A 27,027-nucleotide genomic window follows, 5' to 3' on the forward strand; every position below is an offset into this window, starting at 1 on the left:
GTAATTTAACAACTCTATGCCTTAGCTCTCAATCTGTTGATGGAAAATAGTATCTACTTCTACCAATTCAGAGAGACATCTACCTGGATGACAAAAAAAGTATCCTTGTATGTGTGGTATTAATAGGTACACGCATCTCAACAGATCAGAATTCTCATCAGTCCTGCAGATGGGCCCAGATGTAAATACTGACAAGAAGGTCTTACCTGGCTTGGCCGGAGGAAGTTGACGTTAATATTGGGATACCGAGTGACGGGGTCGATACTGTACTGGCTGAAGTTCTTACTCACATTCTCAGGGGTGGTCTGAGGCAGCAACCTGTAAATACTTTCCCTGCAATAACACAACAATATACTCAGAGTCGGGACCGGCACCATGAACATCTCCCTCTCGTTTCATGATTGTTCTGACAGCCCAGCAAGTCACCTGACATGCCGACAAATCCTCATCCTTGACCAGTCTTCTTGAGTCCTACATCAGCCCCTGCTCCCCACACCCACTCGCAGTGACCCCACGGGAACTGACCGGGTAAGAGCCGAGGAGAGAGAGCAGGCACAAAACCGTGAGCGCCCACAGATGCTGCCTCCAACTCAAAGGGCCACATTTACTCTTTTATTTTTTCAAGCATCCCAATATTTACTTCAATTTTAAAGAAAATCAACACAAAAAAGAATTATCACTATATTTAGTCAGAATACCTTAAATAAGAGACAAAATAAAATGATATCAACTCCCAATTTCATTTGAGAAATCTTGTCTCTAATTCTTCTGGTCAAGGCATTAGTTCTTTATCAGAAAGCAAATCACAGGATTTTTATTGCATTTGCAAAAATGTGCTTCAAAATATCCCATTTAGGGGTTTGAGAAACATTTATAAGCAGTTTGGCGTTTTCCTCGGAATTCAAAGCTACTTTTAAGTTCTTCTCTGTCAGTAAGAAATTTATCTTGGAAAGGAGTAAGAGAAGACTTAGTCCAGGAGACTCATCTTTAGGTTTCTATGATTTTATGAAATCCTATTTTGCCTTTCCTCTTTTCCACATGAAAACATCTTTAATTAGGAAGGCAGAGAGAGAAGAAGGAACTTGCACTCTGCCTGAGAGTAAACCACTCCTTCTCCCCAGTTTTCTCATGAAAGGAACCCTGGGTTACTTCCCATTACCTCTCTGCCAGCACTTCCAAAGGGCTTGTTCCTAGAGACCAACTTCGGACCATCCAGGCAGAGTCCATGGCAGCTAGAAAGCCCCGGGCTATTCCTGTTCCCATTGGCCAGAAAGGCTGTAAATAAGACATAAAACAAATAATTAAAAAATAAAACACCTTTCAAAACGGGAAAAATAAACTAAGGAACAAAGAGTTTGCTGTTGACAGTAGTGTTTGGCAACTGTTTCAATAACAAACTGCTCTGCTTCCCAGATTGGCAAGGAGCAAGTCAAAAAAGGGGCAGAATTTCCACTCATACATAATAGGCCTGGGCTCCCAGCGGCCTGTAGCCCTCCCCTACTTCCTGGTGTGACTCCTGCAGGGAGTTTACCTGTGCTGTACAACACTGCAAACGCTCATTCCAAAACCCAGGATGCCCAGATTCACTCCTAATTATTCCTGCCCCTACCACAGAGCGCTGCCATGCTTAGCACTCACCTCTAGGAGGCTGTCCCCGACCAGAGCCACTAGTAACTGGTGTCCGTTCTGCTCCCGCACCAAGGCGGCGTTCTCGGAGGCATACATACAAGTGAAGTCAAACATGGCCACATCGGGCTGCCCATAGTGATTGATGGCAAAATCCAGAGACGGCAGCTGCTGCTGGGTAGAGAAGTCTGCCGCCTCCCTGGCATAGTTGAGCAGAGCCTCCTGGTCCACGTTTTCTCGGGAAAGCAGGAGCTCTGTGTCGGCGTAGTCCTATCTCCAGAGAAAGAGGAGGGTAGGGATGGAGAAGCCCTGGCACTCGGCCAGAATCATGTTACACAACCTAGGGCCACAGCTTCTCCTTCCCCCCAAAGTGACTCCACAATCCAAAACCAAAACTTTTATACCATTAAAATGGGCGGGGGGAAAGGCAGCCAGGCACAATGGCCCACACCTGTAATCCCAGCACTTTGGGAGGCTGAGGCGGGCAGATCACTTGAGGACATGACTTCGAGACCAGCCTGGTCAACATGGTGAAACCCCATCTCTACTAAAAATACAAAAATCAGCCAGGCATGGTGGCATGTGCCGGCAACCCCAGCTACTCGGGAAGCTGAGGCAGGAGAATTGCTTGAGCCCAGGAGGCGGAGGTTGCAGTGAGCTGAGATAGCACCACTGAACTCCAGCCTAGGTGACAGAGTGAGACTCCATCTCAAAAAAAAAAAAAAAAAAGAGGGGCTTGGGGGGTGGATTAGTCCCGAGAGAACATAGACCTTGCTGCCTAAACACACAGTCATGGCTTTTCCATTTGCTTGGAACAATTACTACTTCTTTGATCTTATCCAATCTGCCTCAGGGTTGTTCTGAGTATCACATACATGACAGTACTTTGTGAACTGAAAGGGCATTTCATTATCTTCTGGGTAGTAAATGGCTTTTGTCAAATGGGACCACATGAAACACTCAGCCTCGCATAACTCATGACACCCAAAGGAAGAACCCAAAAACTTTTGAGTGCCAAAAAGACATGGAGGTGGGAGCAATGGTGTCCAGGAGGCTGGGAAGGAATATGTTGAAAATGGAGCAGCGGTTTTCAAAATAGTAAGTAAGACTCGAAAGCCTCCATAGAAACCCACAAAGAAGAACAAAGGACTGAAAAATTCCTTTTCTGTTTTGGAGGTTTCTGGCACACTGAGCCAAGTCTTTATTCTCTGAAAGTGGGGCCTACAGTTTCTAAGTGGCCGTGATGGTCCTTTCAGCCACCACTACAAGATGTTAAAGCCAAAACACAAACACTCAGGTTGGTCCTAGAAAGACTGTTTGCTCAACACTAAGTAGCCACATGGGTTTACTATTTAACAGCATACACTGAAGGCATGGCCCCTGCCCTCTTAAAAAAAAAAAAAACATGAAGGCAAAGTAAACCAGGTCTCTTGGCATTCTAGACTGCTCCTATCGAATTCTGACCGACAACCACAGTTCTGCCTGCGTGGCAGATTTAAATCTTCACCTCGTCCCAAGGCGTACGAACTGCTTCACTGGCTATTTCTTACTGACAGCAATGTAAACCTGATGTAGTCCCAGATAACTAGCAAGGCAATTTTAGAAAGCATCTAACCAGATACGTCTTGCTTATGCTTTTGGGAGAGTGGGCTGTATAAACAGCTTTGTCCTGGTTCTCCCTGAAAGCACACAGGATGGCTGTGCTGAGAAACACACGCAAGGTTCCTGGGTAGAAAGAGGGGGCTCTCGAGGCCGGGCGCGGTGGCTCACGCTTGTAATCCCAGCACTTTGGGAGGCCGAGGCGGGCGGATCACGAGGTCAGGAGATCAAGACCATGATGAAACCCCGTCTCTACTAAAAATACAAAAAATTAGCTGGGCGTGGTGGCGGGCGCCTGTAGTCCCAGCTACTTGGAGAGGCTGAGGCAGGAGAATGGCGTGAACCTGGGAGGCAGGGCTTGCAATGAGCCGAGATTGCGCCACTACACTCCAGCCTGGGTGACAGAGCGAGACTCTGTCTCAAAAAAAAAAAAAATAAAAGAAAGAGGGGGCTCTCTGCCACCGGCACATGCTCCTCAGCTCACTCCCCTCTCTGCTGTCAGATAAGGTAGTACTGTAGCTCAGACTAAAGTGACTGCATTCACATCACCCTGGAAAGACAAAGGACTCCCTGAAATTCAGCTGTGAGTCTCTTATGGGAACTGCGCAGGCCTGAATCAGCACAACTGGTGTCTCTGCTTCTGTTTTTCTCATCGCATGGGGACAGTGATTCTCACGTTGAGACCAATGAGACCAGGCAAGACTTAAAAAACTCTCCTTCAGGGACCATCCACGTGGTGGTCTTCTGACTTCATATTTCAGGCCATCATCTCAGGGCACACCATGCAGTCACCTAGAAACAGGCTGAGCTGGACCTGGCTAGGATGGAGCTCGGACCTGTTCTGTGGTCATGAAGAGGCCTAAGTGTAGCCTGATCCCGTCAGTGCTACCTGGACCTCTGAAAACTGTATCTGCAGTGACACCAGAATCCTCATCGGGCTCCCATAAACACCAATTATTGCTTCTTGGTCAAACTCCTTTCCCTCTATCACTCCCCTTCCCAAAAGATAACTCTTCAACCAACCAATCATCAGTCAGATATGGAATTCGCAATAACCACAAACCAAATCACCTAAAATTAAACTGAGTATTTATGCATGAAATGCTGTCTGAAACCTGCTTTGCAAGAACCCAGTGGTGAAGAAGGAGTGCACTGAAATATTACTGACAGAACACTGGCCATGTGCTGAGAACTGTGAAAGCTGGACAGTGGGTACGCGAGGGTTCATTACACTATTCTCCCCCCATTTTTATTTACATTTGAAATTAGCCATAGTAAGAGTTGTTCACGCTAAACTGGAAAACATCAGGGGTTACCAGAAGATGCATTCAGTGCTCATTTTCATTCCCTTGCAGGAAAAACCCATCAGACAATTCTTTCTCTCGGTGATATTAACCACTTCAATAAGAAAGAGTTTTGAAGGAAATCCATGGCTCACATGTAGTATCACTCCTTTGTCCAGCAAACTCTGCTTTTTGGCTGTCATAACGAAATAGTGTGTGTCATCTTTGTAGTAAACGATGTTCTCCAAGTCAATACCTGGGGCCAGAAGACAAACGTGTGCGTGTAAGTTTGCTGAGATGAAGGTGCATCAGGGCAGCCTGAAAGGTTACACACAGGCCTACAGAGACAACGGCCTGAGACTCCAGGCAGGGAAAGGTGTCTAAGCCCAGATTCTCACGTCCTGGATCATCAGTTCATGGAAATACAGGGAGCTTTGTTTCTCTGTATTCACTCAACACCCCAAGCAATCCTAAAAACAATGACTGATAGTAAACAGAACTGGAGGTACGGGAATAAAAACAAAACAAGCAAAAAAAAAAAAAAAAGAGGCTAACCTCTAAAGAGGGCTTGGATTAGTTATCGGGTTAAGCCTCTCGGGACAGTCATCAAGGAAGCTGGAGGAATCTCCTAGATTCTTAAGAACAGGATAGACAACTTGACGCCTGGAAGCAGAGAGTGAACTACTAACTTTTTAATTAATCTAAAAAATAGATGTGATGGAAAGAAATCAAGTTCTAGAAAACAAGAGAATGAAGGCACATTTAGCAAAATATGTAAGTTGATCTATTCAAAACCTATCATACAACAATCTCACCGCTATCTGACACATGGTTTGCCTTCAAGCCTGAGCTGGAACTCAGGAAGAAGACTACATACTTAAAAGGCCTAAAGTCAGCTTCCCAAGCAAACCAGGGAGCCACCGGCCAGCAGCTACACCAAGCAGCATGACTCAGCATCACAGCACAGGGCAGGCATTGGGAAGAACTAGCGGAGGCAGAACGAACGCTTTAAAACAAATAAATAAACAAACAAATAAAACCTCAGGCTGGGTGTGGTGGCTCACGCTTGTAATCCCAGCACTTTGGGAGGCTGAGGCAGGTGGAGCCCAGGAGTTTGGGAGCAGCCTGGGCAACATGGCGAAACTCCGTCTCTACAAATAATATGAAAAATTAGCCGGGTGTGGTGGCGCTTGCCTGTAGTCCCAGCTACTCAGGAGGCTGAGATGGGAGGATCACTCGAGCCCAGGAGTTCGAGGCTGCAGGGAGCCGAGATCACACCACTGAACTCCAGCCTGGGCAACAGAGCGAGACCCTGTCTCAAACAAAAAACAAAACCCAGAGCGGCCCAGTCACTGTGAGGAGGTTAAGAATACGAGAGGAGGAGACAAGTTCTGCAGGAAGCATTGTGCTAGGAAGAAGGAACAGGAGTGAAAAGAGCAGGAGAGGCAGACAGTGCAGGAGGGACACCGATGGCCACTCAACCCAACCCACCAATCCCCCAAGAAAAAGCCACCAGGGACTATTTAAGTTTCTATCCTAGGGCTCCGAGACATCAACACCAACCTGTGGCTTCCCTCAGTTCCTGGAAAAATTTTTGGTTGAATATAAAAGCCACACCACTGATCTCTTCCACTTTAGCCTCTGCTGTTGTATTTCGGTTGATAAAATTTGCTGTGATGGCGATGGCCAGTTTGCCACGGAATTCTTTCCGACGAAACCCTGGAGGGAAATAAATTTTCAGAGGTGATAATCATTGGCTAGAGAAGGAAGATCACTTCAAATGAAAGTGGGGGTGCTGATAAAGACATCAGGGAAAAGTCGGGGATGAGAACTGATGGGAAAGTTAGGGTAGCTCTTCTGCAGATGAAAATAAGGCATTTACCTACCCAAGAATATGAAAATTCAGGAAAGAAGTCAAAGTCTCCATTAACAAACAATTTGAAATCTGACTGGCCAGAATATCACTCAGTACTAGGGATTCCTCTTTAAAAAAGGGATGCGTAGGGGGAGCACCTGCTTATTAATATGTAGATTAAGTCCTACAGGTACCAGTCACTCAAGGTACAGCTGGGCTCCTAGTGCCCCAGCAAGAGTGCCCTGTAAGCAGCAGCCTGGGGCAGGTGAGGTGGTTCACGCCTGTAATCCCAACACCTTGGGAGGCCAAGGCAAGCAGAGTGCTTGAGCCAAGGAGTTCGAGACCAGCCTATGGAACATGGCGAAAACCCAATCTCTACAAAAAATACAAAAATTAGCTGGGTATGGTGGCACACGCCTGTAGTCCCGGCTACTCAGGAGGCTGAGATGGGAGGATCGCTTGAGACCAGGGAGATTGAGGCTGCAGTGAGCGTGATCATGATACTGCGCTCCAGCCTGGGCAAAAGAACAAGACCCTGTCTCAAAAATAAAATAATTAAATAAAAAAAAAGCAGCAGCCCGAGTGCCAGCTGGCTAGCAGACGGCGGGGCCTGCCATTCCATCAGGGCAGGAAGCACACATTCATGCTCTCAAAAGGGTGGACGCTGGTCATACGCAGTCTCACCCCAGGGGTAGGATAGCATCAGCTTTCCCTCTGCTATAAGCCAGGCAGAGGAGCACAGACCAATACCTTCCAAGGTGTTCCTCCGACCATCCCCACCGATGATCACTTCAAATTCATACTCTGACACAGGATGAGTCTTGGGGTGCACCAGTGCCCGCCAGCCTATCCCTGTGGACCAAAACCAAATAAATGGGGGTCACCACCCAGACCACATTTACAGCCAGGACCATCTCTAGATACCCAGTCATGTGAACTGCACAAAACCCTGGGCCAAAAACACTATGTGTAGAAGCAGTGGAGACAGAGGCCGGGCACAGTGGCTCATGCCTCTAATCCCAGCACTGTGGGAGGCAGAGGCTGGCAGACTACTTGAGGCCAGGAGTTCGAGACCACCCTGGCCAGCATGGTGAAACCCTGTCTCTACTAAAAATACTAAAATTAGCCAGGCATGGTGGCACATGCCTGTAGTCCCAGCTACTCTGAGACCTAGGCAGGAGAACTGCTCAGAGGTCACAGTGAGCCAAGATTGAGCTACTGCACTCCAGGCTGGGCGACAGAGTGAGACTCTCGTCTAACAAAGAAAAAGCAGTGGGGACAAACCGCAGAAGGAAAGCAGCCTGCAGAGGGCTCACGAGGCCCTTCCCACCACATGTGTGCCTGCGACATCTAAGGCTGCATCCAGGCCAAGTCCCCAAAGGCACAGGCTTTGGCTAGCTCTGGAAGCAGCCCTCAGGGGCCTTTGGTTTGCTCCCTCAATCTCATCTTCCTCACCCATCAACACCCTCTCACGCCTTCTTCACTACTCCAGTATAACTTACGTTCATTCTCTTGGTCCTCAGGAGGCTGTATAAGTCCTTGGAATTCCACATTGACGTGGATTTCAATGCCTAGGATCAAGGCTACTTTCAAAAGTATTAGTTGGAGCTGACGGATACCTGGGAGAATACAGAGATGACGTTGCTGGGAACACATGGAGAAGGGGGTACCCATCTGTGTCGCGGCTCAGGCTCCCACCCCGCCACCCACGCCCCCTTCAGATTCCCAAATCTGTAGCAGGAGACCTTCCAAAGCCACGCTCTGTAACTTCTTCCTTTCTTAAAGGCAAATAGAACCCAGTGGAAGAGCTGTTCTAGAGCAACACACAGGACACTCCCACCTCTATGAGTGTTTTAAACACTCAAAAGCTCAGAGACAACATGGGACTGTGGCCTACAGGAGATCCCTTTCCATCTTCCCAATTTGGGGCTGCCATATTGGCGGCATCTCCAATCCTGCTAGGAGGCAGATGTGCACCCACAGGGTGCAGCCCAAGGTCAGATGCAGAGCTGCTGCATGACCTCCCCGCCCACAGGCGTCTCTCTTTCAGCCCATTCCCTGGTTGATCATCATACATTCTTATAAGGCAAGGAAGGGAAATTGCAATCCAACCAGATCCTCCTTCCATTCCCCCTCCCACTCCTGGTCTATAGCTGTGGAAACTGAGGCCAGAATGACTGACAATCTTGCTTATTTTCACAGTGAGACTGATCGATTTATTCGACGTTCATGAGCACCTGCAGGCACCAGGCATGGCAGCGACTTAAGGTGCAGAGATAAAGATCTAGGCCCTGGCAGAAGACCCTCTCAACCCTAAGATGAATCTTGCCACAAATAAGGCAGACAAATCCACTGAGTTAATGACCCTTGGTCCTCTCTTAAGACCAAACTTAACTGGAGCCTGTGACTAATATGCCAGGAGCAACGCAAATCCTCCTCACGTCATGTTGGTTGTTCTCCCCAGTTTACCACAGCCACCACCCTTCTGAGTCCCACTCCCAAAGACTTGTTAAACTCTGTGCTAGCACAGTATTTTCGCGGAGAACTGTGGGTCCCAAGATGCTTTACAAACTATAGCCAGCAGATGGGCAGAGCGCTTCCTCTGCCAGTGGAATGTGGTCACTGCCAGCCAGCGTCTGATAAATTGGCACAGCTGCTGCAAACAGCAAAAGGTTCCATGACTGACTGTGTTTACAGGACACATCTGGAGAAGCTCAGAACAAAGGCTCCTTGATAAAGCTTTCCTGAAAGCATTAATGATAATCAATAAAAAGCTTTCCGTTTCATAACGCACACTGTCTGTTCTGAATTGCTTTTCTGGCCACTTACAGTCAAACACCGCTGATTGCATTAACTTGTATTCATACCCTGTAGGATCTCAGAAAAGCAAAGGCCCGGGCTGAGCTTAGAGGTGACAAAAGTACAGCAAGAGCTTGCAGAGCGCACGAGAACCACCTAACCAGAGGAATGCCGTTATCCCCTTGCCATTAACGGCCAGGCCAGGGCTCTGCTCCTTCTGCAAGTGTGGCTTCCCCCAGGACTGTGTCCCCACAGCACTTTGTTCTTACGTTAGTAGAGAATGTATCAGGTCACAGCACAGACAGCTGCATGCCTGTGTACTTCTGCCACTGCAAGAAGGACCACCAGAGGGTCTGGGCCCAAACTGGTCATCGTTTCCCCAGTGCCTGGCACCAGTGCCCATCCCACAAACTGCAAGAGCTCAGTAGGAGTCCAAGACCTAACAAAAATCCCCATGCCAAACCCCACAATTCATAGGTTATTGATACACTCACATTTAAGAATCCTAAATTATAGAACCACCGCATAGCAGGTGTTTTTACTTCAAGATGAGTGCACTTACTATAAGAAAGACAGTAATGAGATTAGAAGAAATTGGGTGGCATATGAATTCCTCAGCTAATCTGCCTGTCTCTTTCTACTGAACAAGTGTGCAAGGGGTAGGGTGGAATCTTACAGGAAAGCTAGTTTTACTTACTGATATGGTCGATGGCTCCAGCACAGAACTTGCCATAGAACTTCTTGGCACCCAGACCTCGTAGATCATGTATGGTGAATGGCCAGAGATGCAGGACGTTGTTGCGGGAGAAGGCATCTCGTTTCTCAATAACAACCACCTTGGCCCCCAGTAAGGATAAGTCGATGGCTGTACGGAGACCACAGGGGCCAGCCCCAATGATGAGACACTGAAAAACACAGCTGCTTTCAGGGCAGGCGGCACTTCCAACAAACAATTCTCAAGAAGTCTCATGATTGTATGATCATCACTCCCTAAAGCCCCGAAATAGGGCTATTTTCCCCACTGCCAAGAAACCTTCAGACCTACGTGGGTCACAGCAGAGCACCTGCCATGGCTTAAGAGAAGAGCTAGTGATCACCACGAATGGAGAAGACAGAACCATCAGTGCTAGACACAAGATGGGCACCTGTTCACCTTGGACAGACTGGAAGGCCCTTGATCTGCAGCATATTTAAGTGGCCATAATCTCAACAAACGATATGAAAATCAAACACAATCTTACATCAACAGGAGAGGACCATTTCGAAGGTTTCTAGGTCAGGCAGATTTCTGTCCAAAGAGATACAGAGCACTACATACACACTCCAGGCAATCTCAAGCCTCCTGGAATGAGTCTACCACACACGATTCCCGGGAAGCAATTTTCAAGAGCCAAAGTTTTGTGTGCTGAAAAAGAGTTCCAAAATCCCCATTTCTAGACTGAAAGTCCAGGAACATGATCTCGAAAATCCACGCTCCAGAGAAGTACTGAGCAGGAGACTGGACGCATATCTTAAGTAGTTTGCTCTGTGTGTGCGGAAGGAAAACGTGCAATGCTTTTGGCTTTGTTTTTGTTTTGTTCTTAGTAGAGTCCAGTACTCACTCATGAAAGTCATGCCTTTACAGTTCTTGAATTTTGCTGATGAATATCTACCCAAATGCAAATCCACTGGGGGTGGGGCTCTAGGTGTCCCCTATTGCACAAATTAAAGCTCGTGAAAGAACGTAACGTAGCCATGAAGTCATCTGCAAATTTGTGTGCCTGCTAGCTTGTTCCAAACTTCTCACATTAGGTGTTCTTCTAAGGAGGGAAGCAGGAAATGTACCTCTCCATATCCGCTTCCTCACACCTACCCCGACAAAGGCAAGTGCATAACTCAGGTCTCTGCCTGGGCCTACCTGCTTCATGGAAACCCTATTTCTCCACATGGTGAAGAAAGCAACAGAAATACTTTGGTCCACAAAGTCCTTGCTTATGAATCAAAACAGACCTTTGGAACATGGATGGGAAGAGGTTGGAAGCTTGTGGCAAATCCCAAGTTTGCAAATAGTATACCTTACCAGCTACTGAGTATGGAACTTTGGAAAGAGGACATGCCAAGAACCCCAAAGCTGTGTTCAGACAGGATACCAGCAGGGCTTGGCTACGTCCCTGCTAAGTGACCTGCATCCTCTGAACCACGTGAGGTTCAAAAGAGAGCTTCAGCAAAATAAAAAGTTCCCATGTCACTTGACTTTGGTTGTTCTTAAATACTTGAAACTTTGAATGTTCAATATGTAAATACATGAAATATGCTTAAAACAGGGTCTGGGTCATGTGAGTCAAACAAAAAGAGGTAAGACATCCACAAAATTTCAACAGGGTTGAAGCTTGATTTCCTATGCTAGGTTGTGGCTAGACTTTGCCTGGTTCTCACTCAGCCTACCTCTAACTCAATCCTCCTCTTTGGCACCTGGATACGGTCGATGGCTCCGGCACAGAACTTGCCATAGAATTTCTTGGCACCCAGACCTCGTAGATCATGTATGATGAATGGCCAGAGATGCAAGACGTTGCGGGAGAAGGCATCTCGTCAGTGACCCCAGGGCCCCACAGGAGCAAAGCTTACCTTGGTGTTAGTGCACGCTTTTCCCTTTTTGTAGTCTTTGTGACTGCCCCGTTTGTCCAACTTTGCCCAGAGGGCTTTGGCTTTCCAGTAGTTAAGCTTGGACTTGAGCTTGTGATAGAAGGAGCGGTAGTCCTTTGGCTTCAGTTCCAGGTGGTCACAGAGCTCCTGGAAGGCCTTGAGGGTTCCCTTGCAGGTGGTGGCCTGGACAAACCGGTCAAAGAGGACATGAGCTGGGTTCATGGTCTCATGCTTCCTCTCCTCCATGCTGCCGCACTCTCAGCACTCCCCAGAGGGGGAGGTAGGATGGCTGTGGGTCCACCTGACACTGTCACGTTAATCTGACAAAAAGAAAGAAAAAGATGGTCAGCATTTCTGTCTACAAACATTCTCCAGGAGACATACTCCTCTTCAAGCCGAGTTCTCAAGTGTCGCAGTCATCCATCCACAAGTGTGGACTGCACACCTGCAATACTCCAGGCACTACGAGACACTGGGGCTGGAAAGGTGAGCAGGATGGTTCCTGCTCTCGAGGATCTGACAGTCTAGGAGACGAGGCAGACACAGACACAGAATGTCTCGATGGACCGTACCAAGTGCCACTAGAGAGGGAGACACAAGGGGATCTCGGAAACAGAGAAAGAGGATCTAAGTCACTACTGGTGGTGGTGGGGGGGGGGTCCCCACTGAAGGCGAGCCTCTGACAGGTGACAGCTGAGTCTCTCAGCATAAATGTTAGCCAGGCAGGGAACAGGTGTAGGACATGGGAAAGTGACACAGGCAGGCCTGAGTGACTCGTACAGATCAAAGAGGCAAGGATAACTCCCAGGTTTCCAGCTTAGGCCCCGGATTAAACGGAGACATCAGGCCAATGGATTAAAAATAGAAGCACTCCTTGGTGCCAGTGGAGCAGCGAGCCCCTTCCTCACCTGCACATGTGAGCTCCAAGTGGAGGTGCTCACCAGGCAGTTGGTATGAATGTGAAGTTCAGGGAGTGGCTGGGGATGCAGATCCAGATTTGGGAGTCGCTGGCACACGGGCAGTAGCTAAGCCTACAAAAGCAGGAAGATCACGAAAGGAGAGTGCACAGGGCAGAAGAGCCGCAGGCTCTGGAAGAGATCCAGGAGGCCCCACCTTCAAGAGGCTGGGAGAGAAAGATGAGCCCTCTTAAAAGATGAGGAACAGTAGGGAGAGGTCTGAAGAGAACCAACCAGCAGCGTCACAGAAGTCTAAGGAGCAGAAAGTTCCGGAGTGTCAAAGTTGGCAGGGATTAAAAGAACTGAAGAAGTCCTGCCATTGCATAAGGTAAAGGGTCGGGAGACTTCAGTCATTCCATTTTCACCCCGAATCGAACTGAACAGCAGTAAATGACGATATCTATGCCTCCCACCTATGGAAATGTCCACACACCTACATCCAGTGAGTCTGCTGGGCAGAGGCTGGGAGGTGGGAGATGGCACCGCGTGTACTCCTGCACCCACCGGCCCCTGTGAGTCTGCAGAATTGTTTTTGCATCACATCTGATGAATCCTCACCACTGGAACTGTATTGGAAGGTGGGAGGCAAAAGGACAAAGAACAAAACTAGAGAGTGGAGAGTGGGTCAGGGTGACGAGACGAGTGTGACCACAGGGCTGAGCCCACACAGCCAGACCCCGGCTGCACGACCGCGCTGCACAACTCCGGGTAAGCACTGTCGCACGAACCCTCAGTTTCCTTGTGTGTAAGACAAGGAGGTTAGACAGCACCCCTAAGACTTTCTTTTTTTCTTTTTTTTGAGATGGAGTCTCGCTCTGTTGCCCAGGCTGGAATACAGTGGCGCAATCTCTGCTCACTGCAAGCTCCGCCTCCCGGGTTCACGCCATTCTCCTGCCTCAGCCTCCCAAGTAGCTGGGACTACAGGTGCCCACCACCACGCCTGGCTAATTTTTTGTATTTTTAGTACAGATGGGGTTTCATCGTGTTAGCCAGGATGGTCTCAATCTCCTGACCTCGTGATCTGCCCGCCTCGGCCTCCCAAAGTGCTGAGATTACAGGCGTAAGCCTGGCCAAGACTTTCACTTCTGAAGTTCTCCGAGGCTACTGCTGAGAAATCCACATGCCCACAGCACTTGCTCCTGGTGCTCTCATCACAACAGCCCAGCACAGGCACATCACCAATTTACCACGAGGGTGACCAACACTAGACTGGACTTTGCTTTAAAGATGTACTCGTGGGGTGGGGTGCAGAGGAAGGGAGTGGTCGATGCACTATGTTCAGCAGGCATGTAGAAGCAAGAAACTGCCCACTATTCAGCTGCAGGTGCTGCTGAAACCAACTCTCGGAAGACAGGCACCATGTTCCAGAATGATACAGAAGAGGCCCTGAAGCTCTTACTTTGGGTAAGCACACTGAGCAGCAGTGTGAAGTAGAAATGACATGCCACTTCTCTCCGCACCTCACCATGGTATCACAGGATTAAACCAAACCAAATGAGATGCATCTTAAGTTTCATGAGAGAAAGTTGTAACTAAATACAAGGAACTGCCCTCTCCGCCTTATGTTTTCTATGTCAACAGACACAACACTCGTCACATAATGTGGAGGATCCATTGCAGATGGAACACACTGGCTGGGCTTTTGGCCTCAAATATATCACGTACTCAACAACCCCTCCTGGCTCTAGATGTTAAAAGCTACACTGCTGGCCCAGTGTGGTGGCTCATGCCTGTAATCCCAGCACTTTGGGAGGCCGAGGCGGGTGAATCACTTGAGGTCAGGAGTTCAAGACCAGCCTGGCCAACATGATGAAACCCCATCTCTACCAAAAAATACAAAAATCAGCCAGGGGTGGTGGCACACGCCTGTAATCCCAGCTATTCAGGAGGCTGAGGCATGAGAATTGCTTGAATTCGAGGGGCAGAGGTTGCAGTGAACTGAGATTGTGCCACTGCACTCCAGCCTCGGTGACAGAGTGAGACCCTGTCTCAAAACAAAACAAAACAAAAACAAAAACAATACACTGTTAACAAACTTAGCTTCTCCCAATAGCCACATGGCCAAGAGGCCAGCAAGAAATGGAGTTAACTGGAATTAACATTCAGTTTCCCCCAAAAACAAATGTTTTATTCTAGGTAGCAGCAAGAGAAATACTTTACAGTTCCTAAAAAGGGCCCAATGTTTCTCTTACAAGCCAAGGCTTATCTTAGAAATGTTAGAGAGTCAAAAGATGGCTTGTAGGGCAGCAAAGAGCAGATGTGCTTATGCGAAGGCATGAGAAACGGTGACAGCTGACAACCCATGACTAGAAACAAAGGTTCCACACCATTTTCTACATCAGGGACCCTCTTTGCCTCCTGACCTCTTTGTGGGACTTCTGAGGCTTCACTTGCTCTTTGACAAGCACACAGCACGGCACAATCCTGACCCTGTGTACCCTGCCTGCATTCACAGTCAACCTGAACTCCACCAGAGTCACAGGGTTTGGTAAGCTTTGCATACACTGGGTCTGATCCACCGCTACCTCATGTCAAAGAAGAAAATGACTTTTCTTTGTTTCTAAACAGTAGCCACTTTCAACTCCTTGCCAGGATTCAGAGCACTCAGAACCATGACATTCTTGCTGAAGCCAATACATTAAAGGTCCTGCAACCCGTAACTCAAAATCCTTCCCATCATAGCACCTGCCTTGGCTTACACCTCCCCTGAAAGAGGGTCTGGGGCACCTATTTCCCAAGAAGAGTTCTTCCGTGTGAGCTAACAACCCCATGGCTGGTTGTAATCCACTCGGTTTGAAATAATTCACTTCCAAAGAGCTGCTAACCACCACAAAGAATTTCCAAATCAAACCCCACTACAGAGGAACGGCTTCACTAATAACTGTCCCCAATCCTTCTGCTAGTGAAAACACTTTTAAATTAACAGATGTCAGCCACAGCTCCCAGAGAGCTGCAGAGCCAACCAGCAGGCAAGTATCAATTCCCCGGCCGAAGAGATTTCGACCTGCAGGGCACTGGTGACAACCGATGAACAGAGGCAGGCTGGCTCCTGGAACAATGCGACCGGCACCCAAGGTAAGACGACACAAGATGAATTCCCCTGGGCTGCCTCACTTTTCCTGCTTTGCAGCTGAATGATGACTGCAGCGCAAAGACTCCTCCAGAGTGTGACAGCATTGCTCTGTGGCTCTGCTGGGCTGGGCCTGTCTCACACTGCAAGGGGCTTACCCGGCATTCTCATTGGCTCTGACAACAGCCGGGAAGCACAGCGGAGCAGGGCTATTCCTGTTACCGCCCCCATTTCCCTCATTCCTTAAGGTCAAAGCCAGATCATGCTCCTCCTGGCCTGTCCTGCACCACCCTGTGTACAGTTCATAATCACAGGAACCTGGAGACCAGGAAACCTGGCAGGAAGGTGCCAGAAATCCCAGAAACTGAAAAGCCAAGGTGTGCAAGGAAGGGGTAGAGGAAGTGAGGAGCCGGGTTGGGGGGTTGGGGGGAGGAAGAGGAGGTGATGCCAGGTTTCCAGGCATCTGTGAGTCTCTGCCAGCTGACTCCAGCCTGCATGTTTTGTCCGCAGCAGCTGACTGCTGACTCAGAAGGCTCGCATGGGCCTTGGCTGTGGAGGACGGCACTGCAGAGACGGCCTCTGAAGCACATGCAGGACATGGTTATGTTTCTATTTACAACAATAGTTGAAGGTTGTCACTGACTTCTGGCTGGCTATGAGAACACTCAATCTCTAGCTCTTAGAAGAGGTAGCTGGATGTTTGTGTGGGAGTAGAAAGGAGAATCGTGTTTAAAAATAGAAAAAGAAAAAAGAAACAAAACAACAAAATAAGAATGACACTTCAAGAGTATAGCATCAGAGTGAAGCTTAGTTTTCTCCCTATTCAATGCACCCTGAACACACCAGCGAACGTGCAAATCTCTGAAGCTTACACAGCAATCTATGAACTGCGCCTTCCCCTAGCCCATTCAGTCAGAGGTATGTCTCATCTAAATAGACCTTGAAAGCGGGTGGAAGGCCAGGCGAGGTGGCTCATGCCTGTAATCCCAGCACTTTAGGAGGCCAAGGTGGGAAGATCACTTGAGCCCAGGAGTTCAAGGCCAGCCTGGGCAACATAGTGAGGTCCTGTCTCTTCAAAAACAAAAAAATTAGCTGGGTGTGGTGACATTTGCCTGTGGTCCCACCTACATGCGAGGCTGAGGTGGGAGGATTGCTTGAGCCCAGGAGGTTGAGGCTGCAGTGAGCCATGATCATGCCACTGCACTCCAGCCTGGGAAACAGAGCAAGATCCTGTCTCAAAAACCAAAAAAAGAAAAAAGTAGGTGGAGAGGAACACTTGTTTTGGAATGCCATCAGGAGGAAGCTTAGATGAAAAATGCACTATGGATTACTGGGATTCCCTCATATTTTCCCTCAGAAACCAGGACCCAAATCGCCAACATGCCTTGGGCTCCTGATCTGTCTTCCTTCAACATAGGCAACTTAGCATCATTATTTGAAAAGCCTGTCCTTTCCGTACTGAGTAGTCTTGGTATCCTTGTCAAAAATAATCTGACCGTAAGTGAGGTGCATGAGGCTGAGGCAGGAGGATTATTTGATCCTCCCAGGAGCTTGAATCCAGCCTGGGCAACACAGCAAGACCCCAACTCTTAACAAAACATGGTTTGACCATATATGTTAGGGTATGTTTCCGGGCCCTCTATTGTATTCCATTGGTTTATATGTCTGTCTTTATGCCAGTACCACGCTGTTTTGATTAGTATAGCTTTATAGTAAGTTTTGAAATCAGGAAGCGTGAGTCCTCCAGCTTTGGTCTCCTTTAGAAGGGCTGTTTTGGCTATTCAGGGTCCCTTGAGATTCCATGTAAATTTTAGGATGGGTTTTTCTATTTCTGTAAAAAAAAAAAAAATCATTGGGATTTTGACAGGGAGTACACTGAATGTGTATTGTTTGGGTAATTGTTTTCATTGTACAAGGCTTTCACCTCCTTGGCTAATTCCTAAGTGTTTTATTATTTTTGATGCTACTGTAAACAGAATTATTTTCATCATTTCCTTTTCAGACTGTTCACTATTAGTATATAAAAATGTAACTGATTTTTGTGTATTAACTTTGTATCCTGCTGCTCTGTTGAATTTATGTACTAGCCTTGAACAGGTTTTTCTGGTGGAATCTGTAGGATTTTCTACACATAAGATCGTATCATCTACAAATGGAGATAACTGTCTTCCTTTCCAATTTGGATGCCTTTTAATTTCTTTTTCTGGCCTAACTGCTCTGTATAGAACTTCAGTATTATGTTGGATAGAAGAGGCACAAGTGGGCATCTCTGTCTTGCTCCTGATCATAAGAGGAAAAGCTTTCTGTCTCTCACTGTTGAATATGACACGTGCCATGGTTTTTCGCATATGGCTTTTACTAGGTGAAGGTAGTTTTCTTCTATTCCTAGTCTGGTGAGTATTTCTATCATGAGAAGGTATTGAATCACCATGTATTGCATCTTGGGATCTATCCTGACTCTCCATCCTATTTATCATCAAGCTGACACTCAGCAGGATGGAGAGGAAACATGAAGCCAGCTCCTCCCCCCACCACTGTGCCCTTCCCCTCTCCTGCCTGTCACTCACCCAGCTGCACTTCTCATCTGCTCCTGCCACTCTGCAAGGACATTATTTAAATGTCTCTCTCCTCCACTAACTGTGAACTTCCTTAGGGCAGGGACTGGGTCTCTGCGCTATAACCTGACCTGGAGTAGAAATAGGTCGTGTTTCTGTGGAGGTGATGAGGGTAGGATGGAGCCCAGCAGCTCTGTACTTGGAGGACCGGTTCTGGGGAAAGCACTAGCCTGGCCTGCGTGGCTGCGGAAGGTGAAGGAGACCTGGACACATGTTACAGAGAGACTTCCAATGTGCTACCAAAACGTGGTATCCAGGAATGCAACAGTCAGCCTGGATGGGCAGTGACAGTCTAACAGGAACACTGCAAGAGTGTGGCACTTTTCTCATGACCCGCACTCTGCTTGGCTGGGTGTGGATGACCCCTCTCTAGAGGCAACTGAGAAGAGCCAGACCCAGATAACCTCTGGGTTCTCTTCCAGGTCCCTAATCCTGCAGGACCGTAGTACAGTCCTAACCCTTATGTTGTATCTTTTCTAATTTTTCATTTCTGTTCTTTGCTAACAACCTATTTCTTCATGAAAACGAAGTTAAGAACATCCACGCAGCTGAGAAATGAAGTGAGTCAGAAGTGAGCTGACCTCTGCCTTGCAGTTCTGTCACCCCAAACACTTAAAATGTCTGAATCACAACGAGGCACCCAATAAACACAATCACCAATGATGATGTCAACTCACGTTCAAAGTAACCCCCAAAACAAGTAATCAAGAAGAATGCCTGAGGCTCACCATCCTACAGTCTCCTCATCTGTAAAATGAAAATCACAGGGTTTTGTAGGAAGTAAGGTAACGAATGTAAAATGTTTATCAGTGCCAGGAACACAGCAAGGCCCAACCCACAGTAGCGCTGTTATCATCCAGCAGTTTATCAATAAACCCCAGCAACAAAAGTGCATACTCAGTCTAAATAAAAACAGAACAACAGGGTTCAGATGGTTTTGTTTTCTGAAGGAAAGAAAAATGGTTTGGAACTTTCTCTGCTCCATTATCACTCTTCCCCTCTCCACTCCATCTGTTCTAGAAAGCGTGAGAATGGCATTGGGGGGGGGGGGGGGTGGGGGGGGGGCTAAAGGAGTAAGATCTGTGTAAGTCCTGCCAAACTGTAGCGTTAAACAAGACAGATAGAAGATACTGAGTCGTTACTACTCGGTGCCACATCCACGCCTATGGCATCTTCACCACCATCCCGCGAGGCAGGATATATGACCTCCATTTTGCAGATGGGGAAAGTGCAGCTTAAAGAAGTTTAAAGGTCACAAAGCAAGAAGGAGGCAGTGCAGGCATGTTTTGGGTCCAGACTTGTCCAGTTGAGAGCCTAAGTCCTTAGCCATTATGAAAAACCACCTGAGAATACAGCTTGAGAAATGAAAGCTCATGAGAATGCATGCCTCCAGTCCCTAACCACCCGAGAGCAGGAACTTGCCTGCCAGGAAGATAGCTGCCCAGCTAGCAATGGATATGCAGTTTCAAGTAAATTCAGCACGGACACACAATACAGGATTCTTTTTCTCCTCATGATTTATCACTGCATCTGCTCCTTTGAAATGGAGCCCTTTCCAAATGGCAGTGAGAGCAGTCTGGTTTCACAGTAATTCTTCTTACTGGCTGCCAAAAGGCAAAGCAACTAAAACAGTGCTAACACAGTACGTATCAGTCGGCATTCTGCGGCAGGCTCTTGCACCCCAGCCATCAGCAACGCCTATGAGGAGTCAATGACAAAACATTTTCCAATCACCTAATACTACTCCATCCATTGTAGGAGCTTGGGGAAGGACAGAAGGTGGACCTCAACCTGCCCACTGTCAACAGTACAGACCAAAAGACCCACACTTTCCTGACCCACTAATTCAAGAGCCCTGCCCTCAGGGGTGATGAAAGGCCTCTAGGTGGGGAGAAAGCCTCATTGAGGATGTGGGAAAACACAACCAAAGGAGAATCCCAAGAAAAAGCTGTTCTCCTCAAGGGCCGGAATCCAATCTATTAGGTCGGTGCAGGAGTCAGTGCAGTTACTTTTGCCATTACTTTTAATGGCAAAAACCGCACTGACTTTTGCACCAACCCAATACTCTGCTTAGCACCATGTACCCAGTTTCGGGCACACAGCAGGTGCTCAATAAGGTTCTGCTGACTAAAGGGCTACCCCGTCACCTACACTTGTGCAGACCCAGGAAGCTGGCTGGTTGGTAGGCCGTACAGGGCAACCTCCAGGCCACTGCACACAGGGGCTCAGAGAATGCCAAGGCTCCAGCAGTCCGAAGGGAGAGAAATACCTCACGAGATGACCAGAGAACTTGCAGAAAACACGCAAGGTCCTGCCAAGGCACTCGGGTCAGGTCGCTTCCTCCCTCTCGCAGGGGCAGAGCCTGCAGCTAAGGCTTTCCAACACTGGCCCAAAACACAGCTGGCAGGAGACTAACCTGGAACAGAATATGGGGTTTCTCAGGTGTCTCGCCTGCCAGTCATCACGGCCACAGAACCACAAAATACACTGCAGTCAAGGCTCAGCACCATCTGAAAGGTCATCTAGGCCCACCAGCCACCCCACACCTGCCTATCGATGACATGTCAACGGCACCAAGCTGAGCAGCTTGCAATCAATGTTCATTTCTCAAGGATTCGATTTCTGTGTAGAAGACCAAAACAGGCTGGGTGTGGCAGCTCATGACTGTAAACCCAGCCCTTTGGGAGGCTGAAGCAGGAAGATTGCTTCAGGAGGAGTTCAAAACCAGCCTGGGCAACATAGCAAGACCCTCATCTCTACAAAAAATTAAAAAATTAGCCGGGCATAGATGCACACCTGTCGTCCCAGCTGCCCAGGAGGTCGAGGCTGCAGTGAGCCATGGTTGCACCACTGCATTCCAGCCTGGGGACGGAGCGAGATCCAGTCTCAAAACAAAAAAACAAAAAACAAAACAAACAAAAACAAAAAACGAAAACACAATTTCTTTTCTGCCGTGGTTCTCAGTTTCCCCACCTTCTTGGCATTCTTCCACAAGTTTCTATCGGTAATCAACGTCTATGCCCATCTCATCTGCCTTCCCTCCAATGACAGTGAGCAACATCTGCCACATGTCTCGCTGAAGCCAGCCTCTGCCTGTGCTTCTGATCCTGTCCCCGCTCTTACTCAAGCATGCTGCCTCCCACACTGGTCCCTTCCCTGCAGTGATCCTCCCTCACCCCACTGAACTGTCTTCAGCAAGGACACGTCTTTCAACACCCAGTCCTGACCCCACCCGCTCCAACTAACTTACTCTGCTCCCCTTGACAGCAAAACTCACTGAAAGAATTGTCAATGCTTTGTTCACAACTTTCTCTTCTCCCACTGTGATCTTTGAACCTCCAACCAGTAGACCTTGTCCTCAGCCCTCCACAGAAATGCCTCATCAAGGTCATGAATGACTTCCAGGCTGTCCAATCTAACGATCAGTTCTCAACCCTTGTTTTCCTCAACCTGTCTGCAGCACAAGTCACAGCTCACTACCGCCCGCCCCCCCCACAACCTCACCGGCCTCCAGGACAAGGGGACACTACTCTCTGGGTCCTGCTGTGGCCTCATAGCCCCTCTCTGCGTCCTTTGCTGGTCCCAGACCCATCCCAAGCCTCTGCATGTTGAAATGGCCCCGGAATCAACTCAGTCTCTGATCTCTTTTGAAACTACATGTCCTTCTACATCAGTGGCTTTTAAACTGTGATCTACAGTTAAAAAAAAAAAGCTTCATACTGTGATCTAGGACACAGCTCTCTTTTTACATAAATTTAATTTTAAAAACGTTTCATAGGGCAAAAGTCCCCTATCAGTTGGCATAAAATTAAACATTTTACAACAGCCCTTACTACTGAGATATTGTTTTCAATTCTATTTCATTTTTTGAAAATTGCTGGTGCCCACTGTATTGACTTCATGACCCACTGAGACACAAGCCACTGTGAAAGCTGTGCCCTGAAGGATCCTCCCTCCCGTAGCTTTATCTATACAGTATCGATAACCAGTGGTGCCTTAATATTTATTTCGTCTCTCCTGAACTTGTGCGACCAATCGCTTGTGTGACATTTCTACCTGGATGTTTGACAGGCATCTCTGGATGGCGACACTCTGATGTCGCTCGCCAGAGCCTGCTCCTTCCCTAGTGTTCTGCATCTTGGTAAACAGCACCGCCAGCTACCCGGACACTCAACCCAAAACCTTGCCCCCGTCTGCATTTCTGTCACATCCCACGGTCCGTTCTTCAGAAAATTCTGTGTTCTACCTTCAAATACAGTCAAATCAACCACTTCTCACCACGTCTTCTCTATCATCCTCACTGAGACACCACCAGCTCTCACTTGTTCATTGTATGAGCCTCCCCTACTTCTGCTCCTCCAAACCCACCCTCCAGAATATTCCACAAAGCAGCCAGAGCATCCACTTAAAACACCCATCAGACACGTTGACTGCCACATCCCAGCCCCAGGTCAGGTCCTGCCACTCTCCCCAACACCCTTAGGCCCAGCCAGATGGCCTCTCTCCTGCTCACCAAGGCCTCCCTGGGCGGGGCTGCCCTGGCCAGCCATGCAGAGTGCTCCTTGCTCTTCAGGTCTTGGCTCACCTTATCAGAGAGACCTCTGCTGACCACACCCGAGGAAGAATGACCTGCCCCTGCCCCTGCCCCGTCACTCTTGACACGCATCCTGTGGACACTGTGTACAAAACATGTCCTTTCCCTCTATCTCCCCTGGCAGAGGTAAGCCCAGCTATGAGAAGGGAGTAGAGCATGAGCACGCAGTGACTCCAGAGCCTTCTCCTGCTGAGGTGCCCGTCCACAGCATGCTGCCCGCCCAGATACACCTGCTTTGTCCTCAAAGACAAATCAGGAATTGGTAAACTGTCTTCACTAAATTTCCTCAGCTGATTCAGCCATGACTTCCTATCTCAGCCAGCATAAAAGCAAATATAAAATAATGGCCTACAAGGCCCTATAAATGTGTCATAAACATTTTGGTCTCAGGACTCCTTTATATACTTCAAAGCTACGGAGGACCAGAGTTCGAGGCTGCAGTGAGCTACGATCATGCCACTGCACTCTAGCCTGGGGGACAGAACGAGACCGTCTCTTAAAAAAAAAAAAATACTGAGGACCCAAAGGGCTATCAATATTTACTATATGTAAAATTAAAACTGAGACAAAATTTCAACATTAATTCACTTTAAAATAACAACATAAATCTTAAGAAAAAAATTACTTTCCAAGACAGAAATTTAGTGAGAAGAGTGACAGTGTTCTACATTTCTGCAAATCTCTTTAATGTGTAGCAGCCAGATTCTCCTGCCTGCTCCGTCTGCAGCAGCAGCACACATCACGTAGCCTCCAGAAAAGCCCACTGTACACACCTGGGCAAACGAGGGTGGGAAAAGCACATAATAGCACTCAGTATTATTACAGAAACAGTTCTGACCTCAGGGAGCCCCCACCAGACCAACGCCCATACACACGCCTTCCCTCTGTTGCCTCCTTTCCTGCCGCCAGCCTCTCCCATCCCCGCCGGCCGCAATGGCCTCCCCACGTTCCCCACCTACCAGACACCCTCTCACCTCAGCCTTCGCATCTGCAGCTCCTTTTGTCTAAAAATGCTCTTCGCTCCGATCCGTTCACTCAAAAAATATTACTGAGCATCTATTATGGGCCAAGCACTCTTCTACGCTCCAGAAATAACAGCAGTGAACAGAAGCTCTGACTTCCAGGGCACGAGCCTTCTAATGCAGCTGACACATATATTCAAATGCCAGCTTCTCAGTGTGGACTTCCCTGGCCACACCGTTTAAACCTGCTCTTCCTCTTTCCCGGGTTTTCTCCAAAGCACTTACTACAACTTGACATACTCCAAATGTTTTTGTTTTTTGTGGGGTTTTTTTTTTTTTTTTTTTTTTTGAGACAGGCTCACTCTGTCACCCAGCCTGGAGTGCAGTGGCATAATTATAGCTCAGTGCAGCTTCCTTGGCTCAGGTGATTCTCCTGCCTCAGCCTCCTGAGAGTAGGTGGGACCACAGGCGCACACCACCAAGCATAGCTAATTGTTTATTTGTAGAGATGGGGTCTATGTTGCCCAGGCTAGTCTCGAACTCCTGGGCTTCAAGCAATCCTCTTGCCTTGGCCTCCCACTGGGATTACAGGTGTGAGCCACCACACCCAGCCTCTAAATATTATTTACTTACAATCCATCTTTCTGCTACAATGTAAGTTCCAGAAGGGTGAGGATTTTTGCCATTTTATTCACTGTTGCGTCCTCGCACCTGGAACAGTCCCTGGACCACAATAGGTGGTGCGCAGTGAGGGCCACGTGATGAACAAACGGCTATGTATATGAACTTCTCCAGGCAGAACTGAGTTAGGATATGAGACAGAAGTCGTATCAAATGAAAATGAACCGTGTGCTTTCAGGCAGTGGCACCAGGCTGGGAGTCACAGAGACTGGGACCCCTACGAGGAGAGTCCAGATGGCTTCTGCCCAGCGGGGGAGGTGCTCCCCTGGAGACCTGCCCTTTCTCCATGACCACGACCAGCCCTGGACTTGGCTCACACAGGCTCTGCCCAGCAGGCCCCACACCCAGCTCAGGGCCTGTTCTTGCCAGCATTAGAGAGCCTGTCAGGAGCCAGGACCTGGAGGCAGCTTTGTTTCAATAGCCAAATAGTTTCAGTGTCACTGTCCCCTACAAAAAGAAACTGGTTTCTACAAAAGAACTGCGGTATCAGCGTCAACAAATGCTATGCAACAGCCCCAGCCCACTACCCCAGAGACGAGTGAAGGACCCATAACATTTCTGATTCCAAGTTACCTGTATGGCTAACATCTGCATGAGAAAGCCACGAAGCTGCCACAAGCCCAGGTGTCAGACAAGGCAACATTTCTTCATTTGAGGCAGGAGGACACAGGACTCAAAGGGTTACTGTGCATTTCATACTTGCTGGGCGGCGATGGAGGAGGCAAGTGAGAGGGAAAGCTGCACACATGAAACGCCAGCCTCGGGAGTGGAATGGGGGTGGGACAAAAGCATATTTTCTGCAAGTCCCCGCAGTGAGGACTGATGTGGCTGTACCTGCCCCATCATCTCCACCCATAGGTGGGGCCCCAATACTGCCTTCTACAATACCCCTACTGGTTCCTCCAGACTGGTGCTGTGTCTTGGGGCCCCCAGCCCATCCCCACCCTCTTAATGACCCTCTTCCGGTCATCTTTTCACTCCCTCTCCAATCTGGCCTCTGTCTCCAACACTCCACTGAGGGCGACGGTGGCTTTCAAGTGAGACGGCTCAGATGCGTTCCAGTCCTATCTGGCTAGCTCCCTGGCTGCAGCGCTTCCTGGAACCCGCCCTCCCCTGGCTGTGCTCTGTCTCCTGCTTCTGCCCACTCTCCACGCCAGCCTCCAGGCTCTCAGCTGCAAGTCTTTCATCTGCCGCTCTCGAAAAATTGGATGGCCCTTGATTTTTATCATTCTGACCTTGCTCCGGAGATCCAAAGCTACTAAACATCTCCATTTAGCCATCCACAGGTGCCTCCCACCAAGGAAGCCTACCCCACATGGAGTCAAACCTGCCACCCACAAATGGAAATCTGGGGTCATCTCAGACCCTTCTCTGTTTTCCACTCCTCAACCCAACCTGTTGATTCTAACTTTAGAATGTTCATCTCCCTACCATGATCCTGGTGGAAGCCCCGAGATTCCTAGTGTGAAAGGAAAATAAATATTGGGGCCCCAAACTCACTAAGCCAAAGGGAAAGGCCAAGCTGGGAAAGGGGTCATGCAAACCCACCTTCCATTCTGGTTCCTAAATAAGATGACTACAAAGATGACTCCCTCACATTTTGCCCACAAGGAAATTCCTTGTGGGCCCCAAGATCTTTACCCTAAAGCATTTCTGTTAAAATTCATCATGGCAATGTAAGTTGACAGCTTATCTTCACAGGTGCGGGGACATAAGACAGAACTCAAAGTCTTCCCTCTGCCTACCTGTGACAAAGGCATATCTGATTGTTTCCTCTGCTCTACTGTTTATGTTATCTTATGTAAAAAGGCAGGTTCAGAGTCAAAGGCATGAATGACTATTCTTCCCTTCCCTCAACATGAAAACTGTATATTTCACAATATCCCACTCTTTCTCCCTTAAATACTGAAGCTCTCAAAATCATCTTCGGAGCAAGGCATAGACCTGTCTCCCGGGTATGCATCCTTAACTTTGGCAAATGAATCTCTTAAAATGACTAAGACTTGAGACTGGCCTTGGTCATTTTCCTTGATTGACATTAGCTTGGACCAGCACAGCTGCCTCTTAATCTTTTCTTTTGTGTGTGTGATGGAGTCTTGCTCTGTTGCCCAGGCTGGAGTGCAATGGCGCGATCTCAGCTCACTGCAACCTCCGCCTCCAGGGTTCAAGTGATTCTCCCACCTCAGCCTCCCTAGTAGCTGGGATTACAGGCGTGTACGAGCACACCTGGATAATTTTCATATTTTTAGTAGAGATGGGATTTCACCATATTGGCCAGGCTGGTCTCGAACTCTCGGCCTCAAGTGATCCACCCACCTCGGCCTCCCAAAGTGCTGGGATTACAGGCATCAGCCACCGCGCC

At 48.3% G+C, this 27,027-nt stretch overlaps 1 protein-coding gene across 15 annotated transcripts in view; it reads right to left on the reverse strand.

Moving 5' to 3' along the window:
• The window catches only part of MICAL3 (microtubule associated monooxygenase, calponin and LIM domain containing 3), a 238,895-nt gene that overhangs the window by 107,243 nt on the left and 104,625 nt on the right, over positions 1-27,027 (reverse strand). For 13 of the 15 annotated variants that reach the window (XR_004030947.1, XM_003278329.3, XM_030815781.1 and 10 more), the window contains exons 2-10: positions 11,770-12,107; positions 9,860-10,067; positions 7,866-7,982; positions 7,114-7,215; positions 6,072-6,227; positions 4,664-4,764; positions 1,639-1,896; positions 1,160-1,275; positions 207-333 (exon numbers count right to left, since the gene is read on the reverse strand). Coding sequence is in view for 14 of the 15 variants with exons in the window: in XM_003278329.3 (XP_003278377.2) it covers positions 207-333; positions 1,160-1,275; positions 1,639-1,896; positions 4,664-4,764; positions 6,072-6,227; positions 7,114-7,215; positions 7,866-7,982; positions 9,860-10,067; positions 11,770-12,033 (1,449 nt within the window). In the remaining variant the exon portion in view is untranslated. Of the gene's footprint in view, positions 1-206; positions 334-1,159; positions 1,276-1,638; positions 1,897-4,663; positions 4,765-6,071; positions 6,228-7,113; positions 7,216-7,865; positions 7,983-9,859; positions 10,068-11,769; positions 12,108-23,996; positions 24,345-25,238; positions 26,706-27,027 lie in introns of those variants that run through there. The other 2 variants (XM_030815783.1, XM_030815784.1) reach the window with 2 other exon arrangements.

This window comes from Nomascus leucogenys, chromosome 7b (genome assembly GCF_006542625.1).
Source record: "Nomascus leucogenys isolate Asia chromosome 7b, Asia_NLE_v1, whole genome shotgun sequence".
NCBI classification, from domain to species: domain Eukaryota; kingdom Metazoa; phylum Chordata; class Mammalia; order Primates; family Hylobatidae; genus Nomascus; species Nomascus leucogenys.